The sequence below is a fragment of the Pseudorca crassidens genome, chromosome 1 (genome assembly GCF_039906515.1).
Source record: "Pseudorca crassidens isolate mPseCra1 chromosome 1, mPseCra1.hap1, whole genome shotgun sequence".
Lineage (NCBI taxonomy): Eukaryota > Metazoa > Chordata > Mammalia > Artiodactyla > Delphinidae > Pseudorca > Pseudorca crassidens.
Genome location: NC_090296.1, coordinates 151,805,417 through 151,833,220, shown reverse-complemented (window position 1 = coordinate 151,833,220; position 27,804 = coordinate 151,805,417). Strand labels below are relative to the sequence as shown.

The window sequence follows — 27,804 nt, the reverse complement described above, 5'->3', positions numbered from 1 at the left end:
AAGGACATAAAACCTCAGTAAATGAGATGAGAAGATATACTCTCTGACTGGGGGAGAGTGACTCTTGTAGAATATACCAAATTTCCTAGAGTTGGTGTATAAATGTTAACACAATTCCAAATAGAATTCCAGTGCAGTATTGTAGAAAACTTGACATACTGATGAGAAAGTTTATCTGATAAAATAAATGGATGATAGCCATGAAATTTTTGGAAAAAGAATACTTTATTAGAAAACCTAATGTGTTATAAGTTCAAAGTAATTTGAGGCAGTCTTTTAGCTCAGGAATAGACATTGGAATCACAGAGTCCAGAAACATCTGTGTGTTTATGAGGTTTTAGTGATTATGATCGTCAGCATTTAATGTGTGTCAGCTATTTTTCTAAGTGCTTAACATGAATTAACTGATGTAGTTCTCAGTATCGATATGAAGTGAGTACTACTGTTATTCCCCAGTTTATGGATGAGGAGATTGAAACACAGAGAGATAAAGTAACTTGCCTAAATTCACCTAGCCAGCAAGAGGGAGAATTGAGACTGCATGATAAAAATAACATGGAAGATTACTGGAGAAAGGATGGATTATTCAATAAATAGTGCTGGGACTGTTGGTTATCCTCTTTAAAAAAAAAAAGAAATTTTTAGGGCCCCCCCCAAAAAAAGTCCAAATGAAATGTTTGAAAAAGTGCAAAGAAGATAAATCATAAAATACTAGAAGAAAGTATAGGATGCTTTTAAAAAATAAATACTTAAATTGGAAAGGGCTTCTCAGTGCATGATATTAACTTAAGTAATAAAGGAAAAGTTCAGATATACATCTGAATTTGCAAACAGAATTAACTAGTGTACCTGATATGAAATGATTCAAAAGTTGAAAACAGGAATTTGAGGGCGGTTCTCTGTCTCACCAAGGAATTGTTTAGTTATGTAAGAAAATGATATGAATAATTGGGAACATTTCCATTTGTTGAATCACAGAAAGTGGCTGAAGCAAGTACAGTGGCTTCTGGATATTTAAGCTGTTTCACTTCAGAGGAAGCAATAAAATGTAACATTGTACTGTATGCTTATTTGATTTTGCTGCTTAAAAGTTTCCATTTTGTCTCAGGAACAGAATTTTTTTCGCCTGGTTGATTATTTTTAAAATTATAATGTAGTTTAGTATGGAAATTATTTACAGCACTTCTTAGGAATTGATTTATAGTTATCAAATAAGGCACAATGAACTTTCCTTAACAGCTTAACATTTGAAAGTTAAAAACTGTAGAATAAAGCTAAATGAACAAAACTAATTACAAAATTAGTCCTTATAGATAGGAATTGTGTCCTCAGTGGCTGTTATGACGTAGTTTTAATTTTGGTACTTAGTGATTGGTATTCGCTTCATACTGCTTTAAAGGTAAATTAAAAACTCACTGTGCTTTATGAGAATTCACTAATTGTGTGTGCCAACGTTTATTGGGCTTCACTGTAGTAATATTTTTCTTTACCTGCCAAATTTGTACAATGTTTTTCACTAGAAATATTTTTATAGTATTTAAGGTAAAGACTTAATTTTTTATGTTAGTGTGTTTGACATGGTAGATGCTTGTGGTTAAACCTGTCATTTATGTGCTTGGTTGATAATCCTGACTGCATTTATAACTCTTAAGTTCATTTTAGGACAGCTCCATTAGACAGGTATTTTTCAAATCTACAGTGCTTACCCACTAGTGAGTGATAGTGGAGGTCAGCCATCCACACCAACAAATAATGAGGTTAAAACCAATCTGTGGCTTTGAGAGCTGTAATGTAGTATATATAGTACTGTTTCCTGTTTGGTTTGAAGGAGAAAGATTACAGTAGTTTCACTGCTTTTTTTTTTTTTTCCAATCCTGGTAACAATGTACTGGCTTTGACTTTTACTTGCTCTTTAATCTTTTCTCTATCTAGAGACCAAATGTAAACTCAGTACAGTTCTAAGAATAAAACTGAGTATAAACAAGACATTACCAAGCTGCTAAGGAAAGTGTCATTAAAAATAATAATTTTGGTGACAAAATTGGAAGTGTAATTCTGTTTATTGACATAGTTCTGACATGATAAAAATTCAATCTAATGAAAGACCACGAGTCCGGCTGTAAATCCACGTGTGGTGCCACTGGTCCCTGGCCGCCCAGCCACAGCTCACTGCAGGCTCCGTGCCAATCACGCACTCAGGATCGAGCACTGATGGAGCGTGGTAGGTCTGGAGACCAGCCATGGGACAAGCAGAGTTATTTTTTATTTGTAGAGTTTTTGATCAAATGTTAAATAAGATTAAAAGATAGTTTATGACTAGTATGATATTTCTGAAATATTTGACTAGAACTTGCTTTGTATCTCTGAATTTTGAAAGACAATCTTGAAAAACCTCCTTAGCTTAACTTTTAATCTTGTAGAAAGAGACACGTTAGAACAGTTTACCAAGTTTTGAATTTAATCTAAAATTGGTCTGTTTCAGTATAGTATTTCTAATATAAGCCAGCAATAAAAATAGGCCTTTTGCTACTGCTGACCTAGAGTGCTTCCTAATTTATTTATTGCAGAGAAGAGTGGCTTCAGGTTGCTTCTTTATGGGTTAGCCAGGTGCTTGATTTCCGTGCCTTCCTAAACAGATACATTCTTAACAATGAGAAGTGTGCGATGAGTTCATGGGTAGGGAATTTCATGTTATATCCTAAAAATGTGTGAAAATAATGGACTCTGAATGATAGACTATCCCACAGAGTACTGTTTTAATATGAGGAAACCAATGTTTCCAAAATTCATACCACAAAATACCCTGTTACATATGTAGTGTTGATACTGAATCACAGAAAGCCCTTAACTTTGGGATAGATGAAAAGGTATGTTTTAATTTGTGTTGTAGGTGCATTTCAGTATATATTAGAACAGTCTTAACTCTTTCATGCTGGTAGAATGCTGGGAAGTGAGTTGATTGGTGAGTGACCTCATTCTAGTTTATCATGCCCAGAAGAGAGGTGAAAACTGGAATGAATATTACTTTGCAGGGATGCTAATTAGGAACATAAGATTAGCATATTCCTGGCTTGATTAAAAAATTTTTTTTTGATTTGCTGAAGTATTTTTTTTGTTTTTTTTAAAATAGTGTACATTCCCAAAGAGTGAAAGTTCATTTTTTTCTTGGTTATTTTAGGAATTTTCACTCTTTCGAATTGTTGCTAGTAATCTTTTGGGTTTGTACACAGTTTTTGATAACTGAATTAAACTTAATTTATGATCTCTTAAGTCAGTACATAATGCTAAAATTCAGGAGGTTATCAGTAATGAGATTCTTTTTGTTAGTTCAGCAAGTATTTATTGAGCACACTTTGATTTGGATCCGTGTCCTCTAAAGGCTTATAGGTTTTAGCTGCCCTGTATTGTAATAATCTGTTGTGAAATGTGTAATTCATTTTTAAGATCCAAAGGATTTGAGTTTTTATTCTTAAATATGAGCACACTTCAGGTCATCTTATAAAAGCATAGCACTCTGCTGTGCTTTTTTGGTTGGGGAAGGTGGTAGAATCCCATCTAGAGCCTGGGCTTACTGTAACACATGAGTTTCTGCATTTTCCCTTGTTAATTAAAAAAAAAAAGTTTCAGTTGAATCTGGATACATTCACGCATTTGGTAAACGTCTAAATAGAGAAGAAGGTTAAGAATTATAAAGTAATTAGAATTTATTTACATACTTATAACTCCTTGAATATACTGACATGGAAAATGGACAGTAAGCTGGCTGTTACTATTATACTTAGGGTCTAGCCAGTTGTTAAATATGTAACAATTTGGATTTTTGAAGCTGTATTCTATATTTAACAGATACTCACTGCTGGCCTAGTATGAACCAAGGCACTGTTCTAGGTGCTAGAAATAGAGCAGTGAACATATCACTATGCTGTACTTGTGGACCATTTTAATGGTGTGGGCAGAAAGCAACAAATAAAATACTGTAAATAAAATGATGATGAGCACCTAGAATCCCTAACAGGCCATTTCTGGATCATAACTTGCTTTCCCCAAAGATTATAAGTATCTTGTCTTCTATATTACTTATTTTCTAGTTTTTCTGTGTAATTTTACCACTTACGCATTCCGTAAACACTGGTTTTGCCTGTGAACTTTACACAAACAGGATCTTCTGGTGTGGACTCTTGTATATGGCTTCTCTTGCTCAGTGTTGTGTCTGTGAGACGATGGACATCGTGGGTGACTAGTTCATTAGCTGTCATTATATTCGTGGGTGAAATTCGTAGTCTTCCATTTTAGGAGGGCTTACTGTCAGATTGGCTTCTGGAAAAAGTAGTTTGAATTAGACTTTTGTGGGTTTTGGGGGGAAAATGTTGTATACTTGTCTGAGGGGCAAGAATTAGATAAGTGTATTGGCTAGGCGTTGGGACACTAACAGCTATGTGAAAAATAGGGAGCTGCTTTTGGTGTTCATATGATGTTTACCTTGAAAAGTCAGTTTTAATTTTGAGGGCTTTTTATGACTGAGATCTTAAAATCCATTATCTTAAAGTGTATTTTCATAGGTATCTATTTACCTGACGCTGATCAGACCAGTGAAAGCCCTGATAGGGAGAAATTTGTGGTTCGGCAAAAACAAGTAAACACAAGTGTACTTTTCAAAGTATAATTGTAAGAAATCTTTCCCAGTGGTGTCATGTAAAGGAACTTTGGAAGATTTATTTACTGTTTTTCTTTTAAAATAAATTTATTTATTTATTTTTGGCTGTGTTGGGTCTTTGTTGCTGCGCGAGTTGTAGCGAGCGGGGGCTACTCTTCATTATGGTGCGGGCTTCTCATTGCGGTGGCTTCTCTTGTTGCGGAGCACGGGCTCTAGGTGCATGGGCTTCAGTAGTTGTGGCTCGTGGGCTCTAGAGCGCAGGCTTAGTAGTTGTGCATGGGCTTAGTTGCTCTGAGACATGTGGGATCTTCCCAGACCAGGGCTCGAACCCATGTTCCCTGCATTGGCAGGCAGATTCTTAACCACTGCACCACCAGCAAGTCCCTATTGTTTTTCTTTTTTAAACAGTGATACATGTTGGACTATTTAATTAAACGTATACCAACCCATATTTTGATGCTGTATTTCCTGTAAAGTCAGAAGACTCTGGCCATGGCAAGCAGATTTACATCCTAGTTGTAAATATGAGAAATGTGTATTAATAATAAACAATAGCCTCCTAATACTGAGTGCTGATTCTGTGACGATACTAAGCTAGCTGTTTCATGTGCATTGTCTCATCTGGTCTTAACAATTGTGGTAGGTACTTTTGTGACCTCTGTTTCATAGGTGAGGAATCTGAGGTTAAATTTACTGCTCTGGCTAATGACACACTTGCTTCTAGGCTTTATAATTCACACATGCGCATGCTTTTACGTTCATGTGCTGTAAGGAGTGTCAAGGAGACGAGTATGGAATGGTGTTAGGTGTTAGGCGAGTCGTGACTCCTGAGAGCAGGAAGAGAGGGTGCTGTGGGGTCAGAGAGCACGAGCTCCTCTGAAGGAGGCCAAGATTGCCCCGCCCCAGCTGATTGTTGCTGGTGGTGAAGACAGCAGGCTGGATCTTCCCGTTTTTTTCCAGAACTGGTTGTAAATCCAGATTTTATGTAAATTACCTTGATTTACTTGTTGGGAGCTGACTTCATTTTTTATACCTTTTTATTGTGAAACGTAACACCTATGTAAAAGAGCAGAAAGCACATGTACATTAATGAATTATCACAAAGTGAACACCCATGTAAACACCACCCAGGTCAAGGAGTAGAATATTGGCAGCTCTTCAGCTTCCTTCATTGCCCTCTACCTGATAACCTTATCCTGCCAGTGAGCCACTGTCCCGACAGTAAGGCCCATGCGTTAGGATCTTCCTGCCAGCACCATTCTTTCCCCAAGACAGCCACTATTCTGACTTTATGTTTTTAAAATTCGTGTGTTGTTGCATCATGAATTCATTCATCTTCATTGCTGTTTAGTATTTTATTGTGTGAATGTACTACAGTTTATTTATTCTACCATTGATGGGCATTTGGGTTGTTTACTACTTTGGGCTATTAATAATGCTTCCACTATTAAGATGAACACTTGTTCATCTCGGTGAACATGTGCACGTTTTTCTCTAAGATGTATTTGGGGACGGAATTGCTGCTGGATTGTTTAGTGTGTCTTCACTTTCAGTAGACGATGTCTTCTGCAAAGAGATGATACCAAGTTACACTTGTCATCATCAGTGAATGAGGGTTTCTGTTGCTCTGCATTTTGACCAATACTTGGTATTAGCAGATACTTTTAGCCCTTTCTGGTTGGTCTTTAGTGAATCTCATTGGAGATTTTAATTTGCATTTTTTGACTAGATGAAGTTGAGCAACTTTGCATGTTTATGCCCTGTTTGAGTCTATTGTCTATTTTTCTTTGGGATTATCTTATTGATTTGCTTTGTATTTTTTTTTTTTTGGATAAAAGCTAGTTGATTATATATATTGTAGGTATATTTTCCAATGTGGTAGTTCTCTTAATGTTCTTTTGATGAATACAAGCTCTTCATTTGAATGTGGTCTGAGTGTAGTGACACAAGAGAAAGGCCAGCAAGGGAATAGAGAGTTTCCATAGAGGGACCTGCCTGTTGGTAGGCCAGACCCTGCACAGAGAGAGGTCAAGCAATATAAGAACTGAAAAGTTTTATCATTGAATAACCCTAAGTCTTTGTTACTTTATTACGTGAGTTTAGGCTCTGGAATCTGCATCTTGAGTCTACCAGTTAATACTGTGTTGTCATCTGTACAGCTCAGATGATCACAGTACACTCAGGGACCCGTCTCAGGGTGGTTGTACACTCAGCACAGTGCCCAGAACAGGGTGAGCTGTTATGTTGGCTGTATCTTTTAATAAAAACATTTTAAGTGAAGCCCACCTTAATATCAGGGAAGAGGTGTATAGGAATTATGGTATTTCTGTGAATGTGCACTCTTGAAACATTTACTTACTTTACATATTTAGGTATGTATGTATGTATTTGATACTGGACAAAGGGTTAGTTGAGTCCCAGACCAGCAAGATGTGTTGTGGTGTCAGAGAAAGTCCTTGAGCTCCCGAGATACTTTTGAAAATTTTATTACGGTAGTATTAAGTAAGAGAGGCACTATTTTGTCTGACGAATTAGGGAATAGAGACTAAAGACTACTCCTACTCCAGTGTACCTGGTTCAGTTGGGCTACATATCTGGTAGGGTGAATGACCTGACCGATTAGCAGATTCTGTTCAGTTCTTAACTCCTGAGCACTTCATATCTTTCCACTCGTTCCATGGGTACTTTCTACCATTTACATCCCCCCTCCCTCCAAAACAGATATATACACACATACACACATTCTGTTCTTCTCTTTGTACTCCTGTAATAGCCTCCTAAGTAGTATCATACCCCTTCTTGTCCCTTACAGTCTGTCTTTTTGAAACGATCGTCTCAAAATTCAAGTTTGATTAGTACCCCCTCTTTCCCTGTGCCCCAGTACACATGCTCATTCTAAAACTCCTAGGCTTCTTAATTGACTTCAGAAGTAAAAGACCAAAATCCATAATATGATCAGTAAACTGCTACAGGATTATTTGACCCCTACCTACTGCTCTAGCCTCACCTTGCATCTTTTCCCCCCTCTTGGTCTCTGTTCTCAACCTGTGCTGTCCTCATTTTAGTTCCTAGCGGGTACTGAACTTCCTGCCAGGTTTGTCTTTGAGTTCCTCTCACGGCACTCATTCTTTTCTTTGTAGTATTTATTTAAGCCTGTGGTAATATATTCAGTTGTGACATTTTTTGATCATCCATTTCTGTCATTAGACTGTAAGCTCCATGAGAACAAAGGTCATCTTGGTGTGTCCTGTCATCGCAGAGCTTAACAGAGTGTCTAGCTTATAATAAACTCAAGTATTGTTTGAATTAATGTGGAAAGTGCTTTCCTACGCCAGGGCTCTTGCACATGCTGTTTTCTCTACCTGGAAAGCTTCCCCACTTCTGTCCCTCATTCACCCAGCATCTGTGCCAATTTTTTTTTTTTTTGACAAGTGCTTATCAACTTATTAAAAGTTGATTTCAGCATTTGCAGTGGTGACTTCAGCCCTGACTCCTGGCTCAGTGTTGATGGAGGTAATCTGCTTAACCATCTCAGGACTGTGCAAGTCAGTGAGTCGCTGTGGAGCCTCTTCTGAAAACCATCCCAAGTCTTAGAACCTTCACCACCAGGAATTTTCCTTGTAGCTATTCTCAGAGTCTTGGTATATACATCTGAACTGGTCCTTTCACTTTGAGATGCTTTTCCTTTGTGCCTCTGGTCAAGTCAGTGTTGAGGCTGGTGAAGATGATTGTAATTCCCTGAACTGCCAAGTCTGGTCCCACAGGTCCTTCCCACAGGTCCTTCCCGCATTTTGCTGCAGCTGCAACCGGGCTTCCTGCCCGCCTTGTTCCCCAGCCAGAGCAGGCAGAGCTCTGAGGACCTGTCTTCCTCAGATAGCCATGTCCCAATACTAAACCTCGAGAACCTTGTCCTGAGCCCAGAAGACAGTTCAGAACTCTGCTTTAAGCTCCCTGTGCTTTACCTGTATTTCACTGTACAACAACTTGTACTTATTTGTCTGCTGCTTATTTGATTAAAATCTGACGTCCCTCCTGGACCAGAGGCACTGTTTTCACTCTGTTGCTCACTTACTGGTAATAGACCAGGTTACATTCAGCCAAGAAACTCCCAGAAGGTCCTAGTGCATCTCCAGGACCTGCTGCACTTATCTTTCCTGGAAGGGGAGGCAGCTGCTGAGGAACCAGCCCATGGAAACTTTGCATAATGGCCTGGCATCTTGGTCGTAGGATTCTTAGTTTGGGTCTTTTCTAGATTCAATAATTAACTTGTAGTCCCCTCAGTTGCCTTCCTTTTTTTTAAGTGGAAAAAGTTCGAGCCCATAGAGAAGTATACGAGGCGTGTAATGAATCCCCATGCTAGCCTCACAGCTCCAGTTGTCAGTTTACGGCCAGTCTTGTTCCATCTATACTTCTACCCATTGTATTCTTTCTCCCCCGTTATTCTGAAGCAAACACCAGACATGTCTTTTCATCTAATATTTGAGTATATATCTCTAAAAGATAAGAACTCTTTTAAAAAAAATAACTATATTACTATTATCACACTTTAAAAACAAATTGTAAATTAAAAAATCCACCATTTAGTCAATGGAGTTTCTAATTATCTTAAGTATCAACTTCTGTTTTCAATATATTTAAGAAAAAACAGGATCCAAATAAAGTCCTCCCATTGTGATTGTTTGGTGTGTCTCCTAAGTCTTTTTTTTTTTTTAAGATTTTTTTTTTGCGCTACGCGGGCCTCTCACTGTTGTGGCCTCTCCCGTTGTGGAGCACAGGCTCTGGACGCGCAGGCTCAGCGGCCATGGCTCACGGGCCCAGCCGCTCCGCGGCACGTGGGATCCTCCCGGACCGGGGCACGAACCCGTGTCCCCTGCATCAGCAGGCGGACTCTCAACCACTGCACCACCAGGGAAGCCCATCCTAAGTCTTTTAGACTGTAGGATTCTCCCATCTGGCTCTGGCCCTGGCCCTGGCCTCCCCACCCACGGTGCAGTTTTATTGGTGAAGAACAGAATTGTTTGTCCTATGCAATTTCTTGGTCTGGATTTTCCCTGTCATAGTTACAATGTTTCTTGCTCTCTGTACTTCCTGAAAATTGGTGATTAGAGCCAGTGCAGTTCTGTCTAATAGAAATATCATATGAGCCACATACATGATTTAAATTTTGTTAACCACATCAAAAAGTTTAACAGGTGAAAATAATTTTAATATTTTATTTGTGCATATATCCAATATATTATCATTTTAACTCTGACAGCCCTTCCGGGTTTCTCAGTCTTCTCCTGTCTTTTATGACTTGGACACTTTCAGTGAACGCCGGTCAGTTATTTTTTAGAATGTTTCCATTTGGGTTTGTCTGATGTTGTCTCATGATTGGATTGAGGTTATGCATCAGATTAGGAAAGGGTATGTGATATTTATGTTTTATTACTGGTGTGATAACCTTGAACATTTGGTGAGGTACTTACTGTTTTTCCCTTTGTAATTGATAAATATCTTGGGCAAGATACTTTGAGATTGTTTCTCTTCAAACTTTTGCCCACTGGTTATGCTCTTTGATCTTGCCTGCAGCAGTTATTACGATGTTTTTTCCCTAAAATAGTGATCTTGTATTTCTCTCATTTCTTCCACATTCCTTTGTAAGGAAGAGCTGCCTCTTCTTCCTCATGTATCTAGTTATCTGTATGTGTATGTTTTAAACCATGGGTTTATATGGACGCCATGATTCCTATCCAGCACTCTTCATTCTAGCCTTCACTCTTTCTTGTAACTTCTTTCTCTGACAGTGAGAAATCAGCTCATTGTCTACAGTATATTCAGTTATTTGTTTAATCCTCATGTACCTGTCCAGTAGTTAGCAGATTGTTAACCCATCCTATCCTTCTGAGAAACAGATTGACTTAACTCGAGTACAGTGTTTGTGTACAGTTCTTTGTGTCTTTAACATTACAGTATCCAGTCAGAATAGTGTTTTCCACAGTTACTTAGCTGAGTGTTTTTCTACCCATCCTCTTCGCTTGTGGTATTCATTTGTAATAGATAGGTTTATCTGCTACTGTTTGTATTCCATTTTGGTTCCCACCACCTCATCCTGGTTAATTTTAATTATTTATTTGTTATTTTGGGGTATGTGATACGTTACTGTAGTTCAGTGTTGCAAAGAAATATCATTCCTTCCTCAGTCCTACCACCCTCTCCCTTCCACCCCTTTCCTACTTAATTTGTAAGCAATTTCTTTAGTTTCTGGTTTATCATTTCTATATTTCTTTTGCACAAATGAGCAGATACATGTATATAATCTTATATTCCCTTCTTTCCTTCATGAAGGATGGAATACTATTGATATGTGTGCACTTTGCTTTATTCTTTTAAAGGTCTGTCTTTGAAATTGCTCCATGTCGGTTCATAGAGATCTTCCATTTTTCATGACTGCATAGTACTCTGCTCTGTGATGTGCTGTAATTTATTCATCCGTTCTCCCAAGTTTGGTCATAGGTTGTTCCCAGTATTGTAGTTACAACATTGCTACCATGAATACCTGGTACATATGTATAGTCGCATTTTTGGAGGTTTATCTTCAGGACAGATTTCCTAAGAGTGGGATCTCTGGGTCAGAAGGTTAGGTACACATTCAGTTTTGTTAGGTATTGCCAGATTTACTTTTTTTTTGCGGTACACGGGCCTCTCACTGTTGTGGCCTCTCCCGTTGCGGAGCACAGGCTCTGGACGTGCAGGCTCAGCAGCCATGGCTCATGGGCCCAGCCACTCCGCGGCATGTGGGATCTTCCTGGACTGGGGCACGAACCTGTGTCCCCTGCATCGGCAGGCGGACTCTCAACCACTGCACCATCAGGGAAGCCCCAGTATTGCCAGATATACCTCCAGAAAGGCAGGATGAATTTGCATTTCCCCTGGAAATATTTGTGAGTGAATATAGCCTCAGAGTCTTGCCCTCAGACTGCTTTGGCAGGTGAGAAATGGCATCTTGGTGTTATATGAATTTGCATTTCTCTAATTATGACTGAGTTTGAACATTTTTTCAAATCTTAATATCCTTTTTGTGATGTATTTTTTTCCCCATTTTTCTGCTGAATTTTTCCTGCAGTTTTTGATTTCTTTATGTTTTAGAGATACTGGCTCTCATGGTGTATCTTGCACTTTTCTTAAGACTTTGTTTATGGTGTTTTGTATTTGTGTTTCTTTTTTTGGTCAAGCAGACATTTAAAATTTTTTACATACTTTGTTTTATTTCCATTAGATTTTGAGTTATGCTTAGAAAGTCTTTCCCTACACCAGCATTAAAGAGGAATTCACCCAGGTTTTCTCTAGTACTCGTATGGTTTTGTTTTTTACATTTAGATTCCTAAATTCATTCGAGTTTATTCTTGTGTGTGGTGAGATATAGATCTAATATATGTTTTTTCCAAATGACAGCCCAGATGTTCTAGCCGCATTTATTAAAAAGTGCATCTTTACCTTAGTAATTTGAGATGTTACCTTTCTCATACACTGATTTTTCCAGTGATTTGAAGGTCTGTTTATGAATTTTCCCATTTTATTCCACTGGTCTATTTGCTCGTGCCCCAGTATCACATTTTTAATTGTAGATGCCTTATAGTATGTCTTAATTAAGAGGCCATACTTGATAGGGCTAGTTCCCCCCTAGTAGTTTTTCTTTTGCAGTGTTTTTTTCAGTTTTACCTGTTATTAAACTTAAAGGGAAACATATTCTTATGTCTGGCTTTTTTTGTTCAACACTGATCAGTGTTCATCCATATTGATTTGTGTAGTTAGAGTTTATTCATTTCATGGCTCTGTAATTTTCCATTGAGTGAATGTTGCATTGTTTTCACTTTTATGATTGGTGGACATCTAGATTGTTTTTGGTTTTTGGCTGTTAAGAATAGTGCTTTTGGGCTTCCCTGGTGGCGCAGTGGTTGAGAGTCCGTCTGCCGATGCAGGGAACACGGGTTCATGCCCCAGTCCGGGAAGATCCCACATGCTGCGGAGCGGCTGGGCCCGTGAGCCATGGCTGCTGAGCCTGTGCGTCCAGAGCCTGTGCTCCGCAACAGGAGAGGCCACAACAGTGAGAGGCCCGCGTACCACAAAAAAAAAAAAAAAAAAAGAATAGTGCTTTTGTGAACATTCTTGTAAATATATGTTACATTTCTGTTGATTGATCATACAGTATGCTTATTTTACCCAGCTTTCCAAAGCAGTGATACCAATTTACACTCCTACTAGTGGTGAGGTTTTTTTTCTTTTTATAAATTTATTTATTTATTTATGGCCCTGTCGGATCTTCGTTGCTACCTGTGGGCTTTCTCTAGTTGCAGCGAGCGGGGGCTACTCTTTGTTTCGGTGCATGGGCTTCTCATTGAGGTGGCTTCTCTTTGTTGCGGAGCACGGGCTATGGGTGTGCAGGCTTCAGTAGTTGTGGCACTTGGGCTCAGTAGTTGTGGCGCACGGGCTTAGTTGCTCCGTGGCATCTTCCCGAACCAGGGCTCCAACCCGTGTCCCCTACATTGGCAGGTGGATTCTTAACCACTGCGCCACCAGGGAAGTCCACTAGTGGTGCATTTTGATTAGAGTGTTCATTATTATTTTCTTTTAGCTTATTGTATGGTTGTGTAGTAGCCTTTACTTGTGTTTTTAATTTGTATTGCCCTGTTGAATAAGGAAGTTGTGCACTTTCCCACGTGTTTACTGTCCTCTTGCTTGAAGCGCTTCCTCAAGCCCTCAGCCCATCTTTTCTGTTAGGTGCTTTGTCTTTATTGATTTTCTGGCTGTGAATACTAGATTCGTTAGATAGATATTAGCAGGTTAACTTTAAAAGCCCAGATTTACATGAAAATAAGTGATACTGCTTCTTTGTTTGTATGGAAGAAGTTCTAAGTTTTAATAACCAAACAGCTTGCATTCAGACTGGTATATTTACTTCTTACCGAACCTTGATCTATCGCAACTTCCATCGTAATAGTGAAGTTTTCAGCCTCAAGGTGCCTGGTCTGGGAACCAGGGAGCTGCCTGGTGGAGTGTGCCCAAGTGGGGCTTAGCAGTTGAAACACAGCTTGTTACTTTACCTTAGACATTTTGTGATTTGTTTAAAATAGTTTTAGGGTTGAGGTGAAGTAAGGAGGCTGGTTTTAAAGAAATGTGGCCTGTCGAGTGTACAAATTTGCTGTTTTCCATTGAGTGCTTTGTTAGAGAAGTATCATGGTTTTTCATATATTTTATTATTTAGAAATTGAAAAGACTTCCTAAAACTTTTTAGTTTTTTTTCTTTTTTTTTGAAAATCAGATAGTGATTTAGTAAGGAGGAGGAATAACCAAAGAAACTCCAAAACCAGACGTGTTAACTACCCATTCAGGTTCCTTTAATAGGTTAATTATATTCTTCATTTTAGCAGCTAAAGAAAGAATGTTCTTGATTTTGATAAGAATTTGATGAATTTGCTCATATATGATAGTTCAGAATATGACTTAGATGTTCTACTGCCCAAGGCAAATGTGGTCAAGATGGAATTCTTTTGTACCTAGCAATTTTCAGCTCCTTATTAATCTTGTCATTACCATTCCTTTTTTGTTTTGCTCTGTGAATATTTATTTATTTTTATTTTAACTGTAATGATTTACAAGATCGTGTTCCAAGTGTACAGCTTCAGATTCTTTTCCATTATAGGTTATTATAAGCTATTGAATATATAGTTCCCTGTACTATACAATAAATCCTTGTTGTTTATCTATTTTATATATAGTGGTACATATCTGTTAATCCCTGGATATATACCCAGGAATGGGATTGCAGGATCATATGGTAGCTCTATTTTTAGTTTTTTAAAGAACCTCCATACTGTTTTCCATAGTGGCTGCACCAATTTTCATTCCCACCAACAACGTACAGGAGTTCCTTTTCTCCACTCCCTCTCCAGCATTTATTATTTGTAGAATTTCTGATGATAGCCATTCGACAGGTTCGTGAGGTGATACCTCATTGTAGTTTCGATTTGCATTTCTCTAATAATTAGTGATGTTGAGCATCCTTTCGTGTGCCTCTTGGCTATCTGTATGTCCTCCTTGGAGAGAGATCTATTTAGGTCTTCTGCCCATTTTTTGATTGGGTTGTTTTTTTGATACTGAGGTTTATGAGCTGTCTGTGTATTTTAGAAATTAAACCCTTATCGGTTACATCATTTGCAAATACTTTCTCTTAGTCTGTAAGTTGTCTTTTTGTTTTGTGTTTGGAAAAACTTTTAAATTTTGAGTTAATGTTAGAGAAAAGTTGCAAAAATATTAGAGTTCTCTTATATCTTTCATTCCACTCCCCTTACGTTTTACATAACTGCAACTGTAGAACAGTTATCAAGGATAAGAAATGAACAATGATCCAATAATAAGTAAATTACCCACCACATTTGAATTTTGCTAGTTCTTCCTTTTTCTCTTCCAGGATTCCACTTTGCATTTAGTTGTTACTTCTTTTTGGTGTCTGACTCTGTAACAGATCCTCAGTTTTCCCATTGCCTTTAATAACTTTTTGAAGAGGATTGGTTATTTTTTAGAATGCCCTTCAACTTGGTTTGTCTGATGTTTTTTCATCATTGGAATGAGGTCGTGCATTTTTGGCAAGAATACTACAAAAACCATGTTGTTCATCATCTCAAGGGGTTCATGATATTGATCTGTCTTATTATTGGTAATGTTTACCTTGGTTAAGATGGTATTTCTCCACTGTAAAGTTACTGTGTTTCTGTAATTTATAAATATTTTGGAGGAGATAATTTGGGGCTGTGCTTAACTGTTAGTCCTCAAACATTCACCCACTAGTTTTATCATCTGTGGGTGGATCTTTATCTGGAACAGTTTCTGGAGTTTGGCTGATGGTAATTCTGTTTTCCCATTTCCTTTCACATTTAATTGAAATTCCACTCTAATGAAGAGCTGTCCCTTTCCCATTTATTTGTTTGATTACATCAGTATGGACTCAAGGGTTATTATTCTGTGGGTTAAAGTCTAATATTATTTTGTTGCTCACATTATTCCAGCTTTGGCCTTTAGAAGCTCTTTCAAGCTGGTGTTCTCTTGACAAACCCCCATAATTTTTTGAGCAGTACCTTCATTTCTAGTGCCACATGATATTCCAGGTTCATGCTGCATTTTCCTGACCCAGCCCTGCAACCAACCCCTTCTCTGAGAAATTCTGGTTTGTTTTATTAAAGACTCGTATTTAGAAATTAAGATCTCCAAGCTAGCTGTGCTCATTGCAGTCTTTCTTTCTTCTAGGCTCTCAGCAGACAGAGCTAGGAATCCTGTAGGCATATGCATATCTACAAGACTCTTGTTTCTGTATCTATCTGCATGTATATTGAAAACCATGGGTTTATACTGACCTCAGATTCCGATCTCACATCATAGAGTTCAGTTTAGCCTCCCTCCTTTTCTTATTTATAGTTTTTTTCTCCAGCAATAGAAACCCAGCTCTCATTATCTATTATTTCTTCACTTCTAGTATACGCATAAAACAGTTTAAATTTTTTACCCATTTCTCCCCTCACCCCTGGAGAAAGACTTTTGTATATATGGAGGATAATATATCATGGAACAATACTGCTACACAAAAAGATACACTCAGAAATATCACTTCCTCATCTATGCTACCCCATTTCCTTTCCCCTTTCTACCTGGAAAAAATTTGAAAGGTCTTTTATCCACTTTCAGCCATTAGAAAATGTCAACCTAAAAAGTTTTATTTTTGATAACTGGAAAGCACTAAGTTTTCGAGGGTATCTGTAACTGTCCCTGATGAGAATTTCTCAAGGTTTAATGGTAACTTATTTAAGCTGATATTCTTTTGTAACAGGGAAGAGCTAAATCGGACTCCACGTAGGATCTGTTTCTTGGACTTTAACCTTTGCTTTTTGTTGCCTTTGTTATTATAATCACACATAATGGCCTGCCTCAGGGAACTCTGCCCACCTGTCAGTTGGCTGCAAGAAAAAAGAAACTAACACATCCCCTCAATGGGGCTGGTCATTCCAGGAGATGTTTTGCAAGACTGATGGCCCTTTTACTTTACTTCCTCACTGCTTCTCCTTCTCTGATTCTATAAAAGAAACTGGCATCCAGACCCCGATAAGATGGTTTTTCAGAGACACTAGTCTGCCATCTTCTCGGTCTGCCGGCTTTCCGAATATTCCTTTGCCTCAATACCTCGTCTCCGATTCATTGGCCTGTCATGTGGGGAGCGGAGCGAGCTTGGACTTGGTAACACTTTCACTTTGATCTTAGGACATTGGCAAATATAGCAATTTATCTGTGAAGTTACTTAAGCAAATCTCTAGCTTTGATCAACCAAAAAAATTCTAGGCCCACCTGTGTCCTTCTTCCAGCTCTTAATATTTTCTAATCCTATCCATCTCATCATCTGTCTCCTGAATTGTCAGCCAAGTAGTGAACACACAGTAAAGTATTTGAAAATTTAACTGGTGATGAGAATAGTGGGATGTCAGATGCTCGATTTACTTACTTTCTGTTGAGGCTGTCATCCCACAATTGCTGCAGTGTTACTTTGATCATTATTTTTAGTTCTTATGCTTAGTGAGTTCTTATCCTGTTTGTGAGATTTGTTGAATTCCCTGAGTGTCTCCAAGACCACTCTTCATTTGACTTCAGATTTATCTTTTTTATTCTGTCTTGGACAGGACATCTCCATTTTGAGAGTTTACTTGACAGCCCTTCAGATCAATCCAAATGTATATTTTCCCCACCTTTTAGCACATACACTAGTCTCTTTCTTTGTACTTTATTTGCATAGCAGTGATCACATTTGAAATTAAATGCTTAACTGAAAGGTCAAAGAGGGGCAGGGGTCATTTGTTTTATTCACTAAAACTTAGGTTGTACTTCTTAAGTTCCTGGCTCAACCTTATCTCAGTAGGTAATCTTGCTTTCTATTTTGGATGGAAAGCAAAAAAACAAAAAACAAAACACTTTGGAGGGCAGGAGAATTCAGAAACAATTCAGCATAACAACTTTGCATAGAGAAGAAAAACTCAGAGCCACCAGTGTTACCTCTGTGTTTGCTACTTGATATTCCTAGTGGAGGACCACAAGGCATCAGGAAGGAGCTCAGTGTGCTTTATTTAAGAGATAGTACTGAATAAACTATTTAAAGTATATATTTGATATGTAAGGGTCCAACAATTTAAAAAACATGAAAATTTTATTCTTTTATGGTATCTTCCATTTTTATATTTTGTTTTGGTGTATTCTCTGGACAATAAATGACATTTTTATATTAGTTCCTCACTGGCTGTGCCTTTTCAGGTTCCTTAGGTTCTTCCTTTTTTCCCCTCAGAATATTTGTGGTGCACAGGGTCATCTTAGTCCTTTGGTAATTGGATCTTTTCTCTTGGATTCAATACTACTTTGTTGATTACTCCTAGATCCTTATCTGTGCCAGATCTCCTATATCCACCTGCCTACTGCCTATATCTCTGCTTCAGTATTTCCACAGGCACCTTAAATTAAAGGTGACTAAAACTGAATTTGTAATCTCTTTTTCTGCTGGCTTTTTCACGCAGATGGTCAATTCAGAACCTGTAACAGCCATCTTTAGCTCCTCCCCCTCTTTATTTCCACTTTCTAACTGGTCTCCCTGCCTCAACTCCCTCTTCCACATCACAGCCATCAGAATGAGTCCTGACTATGGAATATGACAGCCTAAAGTTCCTTAGTGTCTTCCCATTGAGTTTACAGTCCTTAGCGTTAGATTTGTTACAAGGCCTGTTGGGATGTACTTCTGCAGCTTCTCTTTTTATTTTACCCTTTCCCTATTCCACAAATGGTACTGTTCAGCCACATCAAAGCCAGCTTTATGTGCAGCATCAACAGCCTTGCTGATACCCTGTTTCTTCTCTGGAAACATCTTTCCCCATTTTCTTTCCTGGTCATCCTTCAAGCTTGAACTCAGATGTTTCTTTCTCGGGGACTCAGTCTCCCATCTTCTCAGCAAGCAGCGTCTTCTCCATCCCCCGTGGCACCTTGTATACACATTTATCTAGTGTTATAAGCCTCTCCTTGAGTCCTTAAGGAGGAAGAAGGACCTATTTTTGACCTCTACAGCACTTACCATAAATGTCTGGATTGAATAAATGAATGGATTGTTTTTAAAATTACAGCCATAAGGATGGTAAATTTTAACTGGCTGTATACTCAGTGAATATTGAGGAGTTAAGATTTTCCTTCATTTGGAGAACACTGGCTTTATTCCGTCTTGGATTTGGTCTTCTCCCAGTTACAGGTTCATCCCTTCTTGTCCGTTCTTGTGTTCTCCTGTCTTTTCCCCACTTGATGTGTAATCAGCCCTAAAGGACAGTGAAACTGCCTAGAATTAGGATCTTAAGTTTTGGCAGGAAGCCCTTCAGAGTTGGTGATCTGAGTAGTGTCTTTGCCAGCTGGAGCTTAGAACAAAGAAACCAAACAAACTCTTGGCACTCTCTGAAATGCAGCTTTTTGCTTTTTCAGAAATTGTGATTCTGGTCAGTTGACACTGACTTAGAAGTGTATGTGGAACTCAGAGTCCAGTGGCCACGATTACAGTTCCTCTGGATGCCTACAGTGCTTCACTAATTATTGAATTTGCAGCCTGTTTGGAATTGAAATTACAGTCTAATAGAATTTTGGAGCTGGACAGGACTTTTTACTTGAGATAATGTCATACCATTCCCTAAATGAGGAACACTAAGTTTACTTACCTAGTTAATGGCAGATTTGGGCTGTGATCTTGGTATTTCTGGCTTAGTTCATTTTCTGTTTAACAGCATCTTTCATAGTTATAGGGAATGATAGTGCTGTAATCATTCTTAGAGGAGTGACACTTTTTTACTTGCGGTCTCCCCACAAGCCTAAATGTTTTGGGAATGAGACTATTCATTTACCAGAAAATCCTTCTGCCAGTTACGCATTCTGCTTTTTTTTACCAGTAAGAAAAATGACAAGTAAGCAATTTTACAATAAGGATGATGTTTCAAAAATTATTTGAGTAAGTAGTAGATGAACATAATAGAACATTACAAAAGGGCTCACAGTGAAAATGTAAGATTCCCTACCTTCCTGCCCCAATTTCTCTTTCTCCACCCCAGAGGCCACTTGTTTTTTTAGGTATTCTATCAAAGGAAATCCCCTTTCTCCTTTTTCTAAAGTATCAAAATTTTAGCATTAAAATCTAAAGTATCAAATTTCGAAAGTATCACATTTAGTAGTACTAAAAGTTTTTTATATCCATTTTAGCCTTCAGTTTCTGAGTGATTTAATAAGAATCTCCTCTCACCACCTCCCAACATTTTATGTTCACTTTCAAACATAGCAAAGTTGAAAGAATTACAGTGGGTACTTGAATCCCGTCAAGTAAGATTCTACTATTATATTTTACTGTATTTGTATTCTCAGTTCCTTCAGAACTCCTCATAAAGTCTGCCTAGTTATATAAACAGCCATGGATAGAATTTTGCTGCTTTTGCCACTGAAGGAAACCAAAGGCCTGAGAGTGGAGAGAGATGGAATGGTCCATGGTTTAAACTAGTAACACTTTTTTCTCTGTGTGTGTGTTTTAAGTGATTAGGATCATCAAGGCATAACAACTTATTTATATTATGGATTCAATTGCTTTAGAGCACAGGTTAAGAGCCTAACTGACCACCCTTTTTGATGTTTCGTTCTCTCGGCTTCTTTCTTGCACATTGGTCTCCCTTCTGATAAATCAAGCTAATAAGGCTGTGTTTGGCTTTAATAGAGAAGGGAGCTATTGTATTACCCATTTGGGGGAAGCCATTGAGTTGGTTGAGTTGTGTACTTTTCTGAAGAAACATTAATTTTGATTGGAATGCTGAGAACAATTGTTTTAGTATTTTTATTTTTCCCCTTATATAAACAAAATAATCTAAATTTCTCTTATTGTACTCCTAGAAGCTTGTACATTAAGACCTTATTCTATAAATCCCTTACTAACAGGATACTTTTTTATAATTAACAATAAAACATAAAAGAATCTTAAATATTACTTGATTTTTCCTAAAAGCAAAGTTAAAAATAGATATTTGAAGTTTCAAGTGGGATTTGATGAATGTGGCTTAAAATATTTTGGCAGTTTATTCTGACTGGGAATGGAGAAAGGAAAGCAAAAAAAAAAAAAACCTAATGAAAAAATATTACCCACAATCCCTTCACTTTGAGGATGATTTGTGTTAACATTTTGTATATCCTTTTAGCCTTTCTTTTCATATTCACGTTTAAACAAAGGATAACAATATACAAGCCATTTCATAATCTGCTTTTCCTCCCTTCGCATTAAATGAATTTTCTCATTTTGATTCATATTCTTTTACTAAATGGTAAATTGTGTGGCCATTAAAACCATATGGAGGATGATAAATTTTCGTTCCAAAGAATATGTTATGGAGGTCCTCTCTGGTTATCAGATCACTTTCAGTTTGCACTGATAGGAAAGGAATTAAAAGGGTAGTGAAGCAGTGCTGCTGGTTTAAGAAGTAGATCAAGGCAAGACAAGCTTAAAGCCATGCAAGCAGTTCTCATTTTTAATAAGTCAGCTAAGATTGGACAAACTGGCAATTGCAGATATTTTTATCCTGTATATTTTAGTAGGACTCTTGATGTTTAGCAGAATTACTCATATCATCACTGTGTCACATTGATGGAGGTATATTTTAAAATACATAAATGCTGGTCAATTTTTTAAAAAAACAAAACAGCTTTGTTTCCAGCAGAGGTCTCATTAAAAGGAGGTTTTGCTGCACTTGACTGAAAGATTGAAACAAAACGCTGGTTGACAGTTCTTATCTATGGGAGTGAACAGAGGGATCCTTTCTCTCCCTCTCTTATTCATCTGGCAGGAAAGTTAATCTAGTTGCTTTGTATTTAGGGAAGCAGGCTTTCTTTATAGGGATTCCTTTTCTAAAGTGGCATTAATGTTCGATTAAAGTTGCTGTGGGAAAGGAGAAATGGGTCCAGGGCCCCTTGGTGGACATGTTCTCATGATGGTAGTGACAGCAGTGCAGTAGAAAACAAACCTTATTTGTGGAATAGACATTGATAAGGCTGGGTGACAAGTGATGTCCTGGAAGCATCGTGCTCAGCATTCTCAGTTCTACCTTACCTTGTGATACCTCTGAAAAAGACTTTAAACAAATTGTAGATATATATGTTCAGGAACCCCAATTACAGAAAATGGTAACATTAAAAGAGATTGAATTACTTTAAGCCTGCAAGAGCAATTAACCCAATTTATAAGAAATTTACTTTGAATTCTTTAGTGTCTGTTAGATAGTGATTTATTTCTCTCTTCATTAAAAAGTTCTTGACAGGAGAAGAACCTGAACTACACTGACATTTGAGCACCTCTATTGGAGCTTGCATCACTTTTATTTTAAGGCAGTTCTTTGGGGCAGGGAGTTTGGAATTGTTTATTTGTTTTTCCTTTTTATTTCTTTTGTGTGTGGCATGGGCATGTGTGCATGATATGTATGTTAGAAAAGCCTTTTTTTTTTCTTCAGGGTTATAAACAAAGCTTGAAGATAATTCTGTAGTAAAATTGAAACTAGGTAGAGCAGTAATGTTTTAACTGATACTGAAGCAGCCATTGACCAAACCTATCAAATGGTCTTATCTGTTTTCCTGTGATACGTGTATTTATAATTACTGAGTTCAGAGGTATTTGACGTTTCCTTCCTTTGCACAACATTAAGGAATACTTTTAAATGTTTTATGTGTTGTTCGTTAGATATTTTAAAATACTATTCCAACTTCTGTTCATTTCTATCTGATGTTACGTATAAAGTTGCAGAATTAGCTTGAACACTGATTTCAGCTGGCATGAAATGAATATAGAGTGGCATCTGTCCAAATTAAGTTAAAAACAAAGGAAGTTCCTGTGTGTAATTTCCTGTCTCTTACAACAAAAACAAAAGCAAGCAAAAAACCTTCAATAATTATTAAGCTCTTTTTAGAGTATCTAATATTGAAAGTATGAATTTTGTTTTTTTACTGTGCTAAATTGTTTGCTGGCTGTTCTCATTCACTTTATTAGACATTTTCTTAAAAGATAATTACTGTTTTTCTTTTTCTTTATCAGAACACAGCAATGGAGGAAACAGCTATATGGGAACAACACACGGTGACACTTCACAGGGTGAGTTCTGTTGAAGTAAATAATCTGTGTGTAGGTCAGGATACTGGCAGCTTTTGAAAACAATAGAGGAAAGCCAGATGTCAGGAAGCCAGAAGAAAGGGGAAGAACTTTTCTATATTCCTTTGTTTAAAATTAGAGTTGCAATAAATTCTTTATTAAGGTCAAAAGTGAACATGATTACTTTTTCATATATCCTTTTGGTTGTTATTTGTATATTGCTGTTTTTAATCATGACTTAAGAAATTAAGTGGTTTATTTTTAAAAATTTGATCAAATAAAAGTCATCGTATTTTCGTGTAAATTGTAAACTGTTTCAGCTTTTCTGAGTAATATGTATGTATTTGTAGGCTTGGGGTTTAAAATTGAACAGGGTCATGCGAGTAATAAAATCTTAAAAGATACTCCTTGATTTGAAACATGCAGAGCCAAGCTCTTGCTTAAGCAATTGCAGATGGGCAGAGAGCAAATCGCAGTGAGCTGGGTAAGAGTGAGAGCTTTTTTGGACTTCCCTGGCGATCCAGTGGTTAAGACTCCGCGCTTCCAATGCAGGGGGGAGTGGGTTTGATCCCTGGTTGGGAAACTAAGATCCCGCATGCCACATGGCACTAGAAATAGATGGAAAATTCTGGAATAAGAATTAAATAAATAATAGCTTTAAAAAAAAAAAAAGAGCTTTGTCTGAAATGAGACTGCCCTGAATTTGAATCCTACTGCTGCCTGCTTCCTTTTAGAAATGAGCAAGTGACCAAACGGCCTTTAAAGCATTGGTTTTCAGTGTTAAAAATGGGGCTTATGCCACCTCATGCTTGACATAAAGTAGTGCCTCCCATAAATCTCTCCTATCCTCCCTTTGAAGAGAGCTGAATCTACTGATTACCCTTCTCCTTAGAGAATGTACAGAAAGAGATTAGAGAATATTTAAATATTTTACACTTACTATTTCTACCAGCTATATCCATTACTAGGAAAATGGAAAGGGGGAAAATCATGTTCCTGAACCACCCTGCACCTGACTGTCTCGTGAATCTTTGAATCTACACATAATAGACAGTGGGTAAATTAATTATTAAAAAACAGTGATTTCAGATAAGACTTTTTTGTGTCTCCGTAAATGGTGAAAGAAATCATTAATAATACTAACCTTAACTTTTAATTTATAAAGCTAAGGTATGGCTTGAATTTATTTGAAATGTGCTGATAGCATATTTAAATCAGATTAAACATATGCCATCGTACCTTATAAATGTTTAATTGGCTGGTTTTTATAGAATAATTTGGTGTTTTACCACATTACATTTATTTTCTTAATACCTTTATTATTTTTATTGGTATAATTTACACACAGTAAGATTCATCCTTAGTGTACAGTTCTGAGTTTGACAAACGCATTTAGTCATGTAAGTTATATAACCACCACTACAGACAATATAGAACAATTCCATCGCCCTGAAATTTTCCCTTCTGCCATTTGTAGTCAACCCCGTCCGCTTACCCTGAGCACTGAGTAACCACTGATGTGTTTTCTGTTCCTATATGCCTGCTTTTTCTCTCATGTAGGTGAACTCATACAATACATAGCCTTTTGAGACTGGTTTCTTACACTTAGCCTAATGCACTTGAGATTTCTCCGTGATGTACTTATATCAGTAGTTCTTATGGCTGAATAGTATTCCGTTGTATGAATGTAGAATAATTTGCTTATTCATTCTCCAGTCTTGGTACCCTGGGGTGGTTTCCAGTTTTTGGTGATTGTGAATAAATCTCTAGTGTACAGGTTTTTGAATGAACATAGCTTTTCATTTCTCTTGGGTAAATTCCTAGGAATGGAATTGTTCTTAGTTTGTAGTTCTCTAAAGACTAATGATTTTGAATATCTGTTTATGCGCTTATTTGTCATCCATTATTTTCTTTGGTAAAATGTGTCCAAATCTTTTACCCATTTTTAATTAGGTTTTTTGTTTTCTTATATTGACCTTAAAAATGGGTTTACTTGGGATCAACAAAGAATTGCAATTCAGAGTCTGCAGCTACTGCAAGACACAGTGCAAGACCCCAGCAAAAATAGAACTCTTTTATAGAGGGGAAAAGGAAGTTGGGAGGGCTGTAGTAAACAGAGTCCATTGGAGGAATTGAGAGTCCAGAGTGTAGTGGTTTTTCATTGGCTGAATTGTGACAGTCTGTCATTGGCTGAGTTCTTGGCAGGCAAGAAGAGGAAGTCTTTCTTCTTGCTAGGCTCTGCTAACAGCACAGTGCATGAGTGCTCCCTCTTCTGGCCTCCCAACTCTATTTTTTTTTTTCTTCACTTTTCTTTTTTTTTGCAGTTCGCGGGCCTCACTTTTCTTTTTTTTGCGGTTGCGGAGCACAGGCTCCGGACGCGCAGGCTCAGGGGCCGTGGCTCACGGGCCCAGCCGCTCCACGGCATGTGGGATCCTCCCGGACTGGGACACGAACCTGCGTCCCCCACATCGGCAGGCGGACTCAACCACTGCGCCACCAGGGAAGCCCCCAACTCTATTTTAATTGAGGTTTCTGTTTATTAATTTTTATACTTACTGTTTTTTTAAACTGTGGTAAAATACACATAACAAAATTTGCCATCTGTCCAGTTCCTTTGTCCATTTTTAAATTGGGTTTTATCTGTTGAATTGTAGGAGTTTTTATATATTTTGGTCATTAACCCCTTATCAGATAATATGACTCATAAATGTTTTTTTTCCCATTCCATGGATTACCTTTGTACTCTGTTAATTGTGTCCCTTGTTGCACAAAAGTTGTTACTGAGTTTTGAGAGTCTTGAATATCTTCTGGATACAAGTTCTTTAATAGGTATTGTTTTGCAAATATTTTTCCCAGTCTGTGGCTTGCCTTTTTCCTTCTCTTAACAGTGTCTTTTGCAGAGTATAAGTTTCAAATTTTGATAAAGTCGTTTTTGCTTTTATTGATTTTGCTTTTGGTTTTGTATCTGAGAAGTCTGCCAAACCTAAGGTCCCAAATATCTTTCCTGTTGTTTTCTTCTGGAAGGTTTTGTTTTGTTTTTGTTTTGTTTTAATTAAAATTTGTATGTATTAAGATTTCTTTTTAGGGGATTTTTTTTTAATACGGATGTCCAATTTTTTGAACAACCATTTATGAAAAGGTTATCCTTTCTTCATTTAATTGCTTTCTCCCTTTGTCAAAAATCAGTGACCATATGTGTGTCGGCCTTTCCCTAGTCTCTTCTATTGATCGGTGTGTCTGTCCTTTGCCAGTTACTTCTGCCTTGATTATTGTAGCTTTATATTAAGTTGGAAATCAGGTAGTGTGAATCCTCCAAACTTACTATTATTATTTTTAATTATTTTGACTAGTTCCTTTGTCTCTGTATATAAACTTTAGAATAAGTTTGTCAAATTAAAAAAAATCTGCCGGGATTTTTCATTGGGATTGCATTGAATCTACAGATTAATTTGGGGAGAATTGACACTTTAACGGTATTGAGTATTCCAAACTGAATGTGATGTATCTCTTCATTACGGTTTTGTAGTTTTCGGCATACAGATTCTACACATGTTTTGTTAGATTTCTACTCAAGTATATTTTTTATGTTTCCTCATGCTATTGTAAACGGTATTTTTTTAAATTTCAGTTTTTGATTGTCTATTAATATGTAGAAATACAATTGATTTTTGTTTTTTTTTAAATAGTGAACTTTAAGTTTTCTAGGAACTCCTTTGGTAGATTCTTTGGCCTTTTTCTATGCAGTCATTTCATCTGTGAAGAGAGGCAGTTTTATTTCTTCGTTTTTGATCTATATGCTGTTCATTTCTTTTTTTTTGCCTTATTGTACTTGCTAGGACTTCAAGGATGTTGTTGAATAGGGACAGTAAGCAGGCATCCTTGCCTTATTCCAAATTTTAAATGAAAGCATTCTTTCACTATTATGTATGATGTTAGCAGTAAGGTTTTTGTAGATGCCCTTTATGAGGTTAAGGAAGTTCCCTTGTATTTCTGTTTTGCTATTTACTAGGTTGAGGAAGTTCCCTTTTATACTTAACTTTGCTAAGAGGCTTTTTTTTTTTTAATCATGAATAGATGTTGGATTTTGCCAGTGCTTTTTTGGTAAGTATTGATTGAGGTTATCATACGAGTTTTCTTTTTAGTCTGTTGGTATGGTCAGTTTCTTGCTTTTTGGATGTTGAAGAGCCTTTCATTCCCAAGATAAATTCTACCTAGTTGTGATGTATTATTCATTTTATATATTGCCGGATTGATTTGCTAATGTATTATGAAGATATTTGTTTCTGTGTTCATGAGGAATATTGGTTAGTACTTTTTCCTTGTGTTTTTATTGGTTTTGGAGTAAGGAAAGCTACCAGTCTCAAAACAAGCAGCTGGGAAGTATTCTTCCCTATTGTGTTCTGTGGTAGAGTTTGTGTACAACTGAAGGTATTTCTCCCTTTGGTATGTTTGGTAGAATTGTTTGGTAGAATTCACCAGTGTAGCCATCTGGTTCTGGAGTTTTCTTTGTGAGAAAGCTTTTAACTATAAATTTATTTTCTTTAATTTTATATAGGACTATTCAGGTTATGTATTTTTTCTTTGTTAGCTTTTGGAGATTTATTTGGTAACTTTGGTAGTTTGTATCTTTCAAAGTATTAGTTCCTTTTATCTAAGTTGTCAAATTTATAGACATAAAATTGTTCATGTCATTCTCTTATCTTAATATTTTAGGATCTGTAATGGTGGCCCATTTTCATTTATAATATTGGTAATTTGTGTCTTCTCTTATTTCTTGGTCAACCTGGCTAGAGGTTTAACAATTTTTTTCTTTTTTGCGGTACGTGGGCCTCTCACTGTTGTGGCCTCTCCTGTTGCGGAGCACAGGCTACGGACGCGCATGCTCAGCGGCCATGGCTCACGGGCCTAGTCGCTCCGCGGCATGTGGGATCTTCCCGGACTGGGGCAC

The 27,804-nt window shown here is 37.3% G+C and overlaps 1 protein-coding gene across 9 annotated transcripts in view; it reads left to right on the top strand.

The window, feature by feature from the left end:
* TJP1 (tight junction protein 1) overlaps nt 1-27,804 on the top strand; it is a 253,410-nt gene that overhangs the window by 139,663 nt on the left and 85,943 nt on the right. For all 9 annotated transcript variants that reach the window (XR_010933055.1, XM_067699273.1, XM_067699305.1 and 6 more), the window contains one exon: nt 22,803-22,859. Coding sequence is in view for 8 of the 9 variants with exons in the window: in XM_067699273.1 (XP_067555374.1) it covers nt 22,803-22,859 (57 nt within the window). In the remaining variant the exon portion in view is untranslated. The remainder of the gene's footprint in view (nt 1-22,802; nt 22,860-27,804) is intronic.